Consider the following 6,927-nt stretch of genomic DNA (forward strand, 5'->3'; position numbering starts at 1 on the left):
GTGAGGGGTTGTGTGGTCTTGAGCTCTGGTCCAGCAGCTGTGCCTTGAGAGATCTGGAAATGAAGATTAACATTTCAAAGATACGTTACCTTAGGTGCAGAAGGACAGTAGACAGGCTTACTTAAAGTAAAGATTGATCTTTGGCAAGGAAGCTACAGGCCTTGGACATGACTACCTAGCATGACCAGCTTTAAGTTAGGAATTTTTATGTTTGTAAAGCCTGCCATGCAGGCCTCCCCTGACTTCTTTAGGTTTAGTATGTGGCCCCTTTTTCATCCACAATGTATAACAGGTAGAGGACCTTGTCTTCTAGGTGATTGACTAGTCGTTCAAATAAATATAGGCTCCAGACTCAACGTTGTAGGTGATTGCTTTTCCTATTTTTATCCTTATCTTTTAGTTTTCCTTTCCCCAAAAAGCCCTGTGCATTATGGAAATTTATTGGAGAAGACAATATTGCTGTTACGTTTATTTTTCATGTGTAAATTCTGTACTTCATCTTTGCAACCTGAGCGTTTAGCTCCTCAAGGACATGGTACTTACCCCCGGATTCCTAGTTTCATCCCTTATATGTAGTAGGCGTGGAGCTGATGTCTGCCTGACATCAGCTCATTCCAGTTCTGTAGCCAGGCCAGCAAGGTCCCAGCAGCAGGCACAATTCACAATTGTGTTCTATGAGATGGGACGAGAACATGTGCTTCCTCATTCTTTTCAAGTTATTGTGCATTGGCAGGAACCTCAAATGACTCAAATTCTGAAGCATTTTGTTTTAATGATGTTAATTATTAAAGTTTCCAGGTTCAAAACTTACTTGGTGTTTTTCTTCTTCCTTTTAGACGATTTGTAAGAATGTTTGAGGTTGGCTGCCTCTCTTTCATTCCCCTTTAAACTGATGGAGCCATCTTGCATATTTTTAAAATCACTCTTCACCAGCCCTTCATTTCTCTGAAGGAGAAAATATAAACTTTTCTTGAAATAATAAACTTTTCTTGAAATGTCTCTTTGTAGTTTTCCCTTGGGATTGTTCCCATGTGGTAATAATATTCATATTCTCCTTACAGTCAGCTATGACACACACACATAGCTCCCACCACAAACCCTGGATGTTTGTGATTAGAAACCAAACATCTTCAATAGATGTAGAAAACAGTGCACAATTCTTTCCCCTTTCACGGTTCTTTTCCAGAAACCCCTCTCTACAAGAGGCCTGTTGGCATTCCCAGGACAGTGCTTGGAATGCCAGGAGGATCAGAGAAGGAGGTGACCTTTGGGGGGCTGAACTGCACTATCAGGACATTTTTCTTTGCCCTAGACTGAGCCTTCTGTGACTTATTGGACTTGAGCCCAGATAGCTAAGAGTTTAAGAAGTCCAGCCCTCCCCTAGGGCCACAAAGCAGCCAGGGGGTATTGGGGAAACCGCAGGCTCCTGTGAAAGAGCAAAGATGAACATAAGAGAATTCCTACACTTCCCACCAAACAAATCTGTGAAATCCCAGAATATTGAATTCACCACTGGGCTAAACGTCCAGATTATTTTCTCACAAGAGAGCAATTAGTTATAGAAAAGAGCCTGACCTGTGGTGGCGCAGTGGATGGGGCGTCGACCTGGAAGTGCTGAGGTCGCTGGTTCAAAACCCTGGACTTGCCTGGTCAAGGCACATATGGGAGTTGATGCTTCCAGCTCCTCCCCCCTGTCTCTCTCTCTCCCTCTCTCTCTCCTCTCTAAAATGAATAAATAAATAAATAAAAAGAAAAAAAAAAAGAGGGAAGACTGGAAAGGAGATAAAATTTGAAATTCTTTATCTAAAGCCAGAGCCTTCCAATCAAATTATCACATGGGACAGACGGCACATCTTGGTTAAAATGACAGTTTGACTTTTACCATTAGATTATAGTCCACTTTTCCCTGTTGCTGGATGGGATTGAAAATCTAGTGGCATCTCAAGACCAGGACTACTGGATACGTCTGCTTTCTACCCACCCACCCATTGGCCCAGAATGTCGAACCTGCTTGATGCCGTTTGCCTTGTTTACAGTGAATTTTTAAAAATTCACTTATTTTCCAGTGGATTTTAAAAATTAATTTTAGCTATTTTAAAAAGGGTGGTGCTATTAATGAAATAATTGTTTTCTCTGAGACACTGTAGTGTTCTACCACTGTTAAGAGTTTTTCTGACATTCTTATTAGCATTTTCAATATTAAAAGGCTCATTATGGCCTGACCAGGCAGTGGCGCAGTGGATAGAGCGTCGGACTGGGATGCGGAAGGACCCAGGTTCGAGACCCCGGGGTTGCCAGCTTGAGTGCGGGCTCATCTGGCTTGAGCAAAAAGCTCACTGGCATGGACCCAAGGTCACTGGCTCGAGCGGGGGATTACTCAGTCTGCTGAAGGCCCGTGGTCATGGCACATATGAGAAAGCAATCAGGCCCTGGCTGGTTGGCTCAGCGGTAGAGCGTCGGCCTGGCGTGCGGGGGACACGGGTTCGATTCCCGGCCAGGGCACATAGGAGAAGCGCCCATTTGCTTCTCCACCCCCACCCCACCTCCTTCCTCTCTGTCTCTCTCTTCCCCTCCCGCAGCCAAGGCTCCATTGGAGCAAAGATGGCCCGGGCGCTGGGGATGGCTCCTTGGCCTCTGCCCCAGGCGCTAGAGTGGCTCTGGTCTCAGCAGAGCGACGCCCCAGAGGGGCAGAGCATCGCCCCCTGGTGGGCAGAGCATTGCCCCTGGTGGGCGTGCCGGGTGGATCCCGGTCGGGCGCATGCGGGAGTCTGTCTGACTGTCTCTCCCTGTTTCCAGCTTCAGAAAAATACAAAAAAAAAAAAAAAAGAAAGCAATCAATGAACAACTACGGTGTCGCAACGAAAACCTGATGATTGATGCTTCTCATCTCTCTCCGTTCCTGTCTGTCTATCCCTCTATCTGACTCTCTCTCTGTGCCTGTAAAAAAAAAAAAAAAAAAAGGCTCATTATGTAGTAAAAAAGCATATTTTCTAATTACATCTATGGTAGTAGAGACCTTCTTCTCATCTGAGTAACGTTTGTCCTTGGAAATCATTCTTAATAGGTTTGTAAAATTTCAAAGCTGGTAATCATTTAGCCTGACTCTTGGTTTCTGTCATTAACAAATTTCAATTAATTGCCTACAGCTTCTATGTATGATAGACACAGGATGCAAGAACAGGGCAAGCTTCTGGCCCTCAAGGAGCTTACACTAAAGGGAGGGAAACCAACACTACGCAGCCAATCATATGCATAATTATAATTAAGACATGTTAGAAAATGCACTGATTGGTTGTTAGGATATCATCAATTGGGTGCCACCCTATCTGAGAGATCAGAAAGGGCTTTGCTGGGGACAGGCATTTATTTTATTTTATTTATTCATTTTAGAGAGGAGGGAAAGAGAGAAAGAGAGAGAGGAGGAGCAGGAAGCATCAACTCCCATATGTGCCTTGACCAGGCAAGCTCAGGGTTTCAAACCAGCGACCTCAGCGTTTCCAGGTTGACGCTTTATCCACTGCGCCACCACAGGTCAGGCACAGGACAGGCATTTGACCCATGATCTAAGCCCTGAATCTGAGATATGAACACCTCCTAACACCCTCCCTGTCTCTCACTACTCTCTCCCCTATTGTGTTGTTTATTTCTTTATTGTACTTATTCACAATTTATAATTATCTGGGTTTATTGCCTTGTTTATTGTCCCCCCACCCCCAAATGGCAGCCCTTCAAGAACAGGAACTCTCTCTGTCCTGGTCACCATGGTACCCTGTTGCTTATATGGCTGGCCCAGAGTAGATGTACCATATGTCCTGAAGGGATGAACAACTAAATGACAGTGACAGTGGAGTACACAGTGTCCACATCGATCTGGGATGAGTGGGAGTTGGCTTGGAGAGAGAGGAGTCTAGTGCAGGACAAAAGCAACGAGCCCCTGGAGGAGGCTAGGTAAAACTACACACCTAGGCCCTGGCCAGTTGGCTCAGTGGTAGAGCATCGGCCTGGCGTGAGCGAGTCCCGGGTTCAATTCCCGGCCAGGGCACACAGGAGAGGCGCCCATCTGCTTCTCCACCCCTCCCCCCTCTCCTTCCTCTCTGTCTCTCTCTTCCCCTCCCGCAGCCAAGGCTCCATTGGAGCAAAGTTGACCCGGGTGCTGAGGATGGCTCTGTGGCCTCTGCCTCAGGCGCTAGAATGGCTCTGGTTGCGGCAGAGCGACGCCCCAGATGGGCAGAGCATCACCCCCTGGTGGGCATGCCAGGTGGATCCCGGTCGGGCGCATGCAGGAGTCTGTCTGACTGCCTCCCCATTTCCAACTTCAGAAAAATTTTTAAAAAAAATTTAAAAACTACACACCTAGTTTACATTTTAGATGACTGGTTGCCCCGCGGCAAGTGGTCTGGAGAAAGGCAAGGGCACGTGTGGAGGAAAGGTGTGTAGAGGTGTTTGTTTTTGTTTTATGATCTTTTAATCTAAATTTTAAATTATAAAACATTTCAAACATACTGAACATAGCAACATTCATGTACTCTCTGTCAAGATGGCTGTTCAAATCTTGCCCTTTTTTTTTTGTATTTTTCTGAAGCTAGAAACGAGGAGAGACAGTCAGACAGACTCCCGCATGCGCCCGACCGGGATCCACCCGGCACGCCCACCACGGGGAGACGCTCTGCCCACCAGGGGGCGATGCTCTGCCCCTCCGGGGCGTCACTCTGCCGCGACCAGAGCCACTTTAGCGCCTGGGGCAGAGGCCAAGGAGCCATCCCCAGCGCCTGGGCCATCTTTGCTCCAATGGAGCCTTGGCTGTGGGAGGGGAAGAGAGAGATAGAGAGGAAGGAGAGGGGGAGGGGTGAGAAGCAGATGGGCGCTTCTGTGTGCCCTGGCCGGGAATCGAACCCGGGACTTCTGCACGCCAGGCCGACGCTCTACCACTGAGCCAACCGGCCAGGGCCTTGCCTCCTTTTTAAAAAAAGAGAAATAAAACTATGGATATTGCTAAAGTTCTCCTGTGCGTTCTTTCTCCTTCCTTTTCCACTCCTTTCCCGAAGAGGAAACAGGCACAAAGAGATCAAGCTGGTCCCCAGGGTCTCTTGGTGAGTAGGGGACATTCTGGATCAAGACTAGGTGGTCTGAGCCCAGAGCCTATATGTTTTATGTACTTTTGTACTTCAATGAGATATAGATTCATTGGGGAACAAAATTTTTGTTGCATCCACAAAAACACTTGTTCTTACCTAATTCGAGTGTGCTGATCTCAAATCTGACATTAGTTTTTCTCTGTAAGTGTTTATGCAATTCAAGATTTCAGGTTTTCATATTATTGTAAAATTTTCAACATTTAGTTTAACATAATGAAGTAGAATGTCTTCTTGGGCATCATCCTTGTGAAAATATAATAATTTATATAATGAAGTAAATACACTAATACACTAAAAGATAGGATTGCATCAGAATTTGTCTACAATTTCAAAATAGAACATATTAAAACACTTATTTTAATCATAAAATTTGCGCAAAACTTACTTAAATTCTATTCAGGCAAAAATTTGCATTTGTAGCTCTTGCGTTTGTGTACTTGTTGAGGACAATCTTGTTTGATGCTCCAGCAGTAGTCTGCTCATCACTAACAGCTCCAAGATTTTCAGGAAACTTATCTAGGTGACTGTTCAGGAAGTGAATCTTAACGCTCATGTTACATCCAATGTCGCGGAAAGCCAACAGCATCCTTTGAACCAGAAGTTCATAGTTTTCTGCTTTTTTGTTGCCAAGGAAGTTCTTTGTAACTGCCACAAAAGACTGCCATGCTGCTTTCTCCTCTTTATTCATCTTCCTGGCAAATTCTTCATCACATATGAGGGTTCAAATTTGAGGTCCATCGAATACATCTGCTTTTATCTTCTCGAAAGACAGGGCAGGAAAAGCAGAAATAATATGTTGAAAGCATTCATTTTCTCTATTCAAAGCCTGAACAAACTGCTTCATTAAGCCAAGTTTGATGTGAAGTGGGGCAAAAATGATCCTGCCTCGATTAACTACAGGTTCATTCACAATATTTTGCATCCCTACTTCCAGAGCTTCACGTTTCGGCCACTCCTCCTGTGTCCAGTGTTTCTCCTGAGCTGGGCTGTCCCACAAACGCAGAAAGCAAGGATACTTCGTGAAACTTCTATGTTGTCCTAGCAGGAAATTTACCATTTTAAGATCCACACAAATGATCCAATTATGCTCCTCATACTTCAGAAAGTCGAGGACAATTTTTACGTCATTCTTTTTTTTTTTTTCCCCAGAGAATTTCTTAATTGTTTATTTATCAAGAGACGTTACTCCTTAGCTCAAATTATTTATTTTTCATAGTTCAGGAACACATGTCAGCAACAAACTTCCATGGAATTCAACCCAAAGAAATTCTTTACATTCCAAGATCACTTTGTACTCTGAAAGATACCAGCCTTCCTCATTTCCTCAAAATCTTTCATGGAATCATAATTTCTGTAGAAATCTGCGTATGCCTTCTTTCTTGGCTCAGCCACACCAAACTTATAGAAAGTTGCCACCCCCAGGGATACAATGATGGCTCCAACAAGATGCATTCGCAGACGCTTGGCCAAAAGGCCACGCATCTGAGGCTTTGTCAAAGCACTGGAAGACATGGTCGTTATATTCTCCTCCACACCAACGTCCTTCCCGGTGAAGAAACGGACTACCTATGTCATTCTTACTAAGTCATTCAACTCAGGTTGGCTAAACTGCTGAGGGGTTAATGACTGCTTGGCATCAGAAGAAGACCCTTCAGATTCTACAGTCATTTCTTCGTGCATCTTATCAAAATACACTTGATCACTATGTTCACTTTCTTTGTCCTTAGAAGAAATAAAACCATTAAAAACTGGAACCGGGAGTGTCTCAGAGTGTGGGATAGGTTGTATTGCT

General features: G+C 44.7%; 1 protein-coding gene across 1 annotated transcript; it reads right to left on the reverse strand.

Annotated features, from left to right (window-relative positions):
* Nucleotides 1–6,285: 6,285 nt before the first annotated feature.
* On the reverse strand, nucleotides 6,286–6,697 carry LOC136336440 (cytochrome c oxidase subunit 6C). Its single transcript, XM_066278117.1, has one exon. It carries the CDS (start codon nucleotides 6,645–6,647, stop codon nucleotides 6,420–6,422), a length of 228 nt encoding a protein of 75 aa, XP_066134214.1. The 5' UTR covers nucleotides 6,648–6,697; the 3' UTR covers nucleotides 6,286–6,419.
* Nucleotides 6,698–6,927: the final 230 nt, after the last annotated feature.

This window comes from Saccopteryx bilineata, chromosome 4 (genome assembly GCF_036850765.1).
Source record: "Saccopteryx bilineata isolate mSacBil1 chromosome 4, mSacBil1_pri_phased_curated, whole genome shotgun sequence".
In the NCBI taxonomy this organism is placed as follows: domain Eukaryota; kingdom Metazoa; phylum Chordata; class Mammalia; order Chiroptera; family Emballonuridae; genus Saccopteryx; species Saccopteryx bilineata.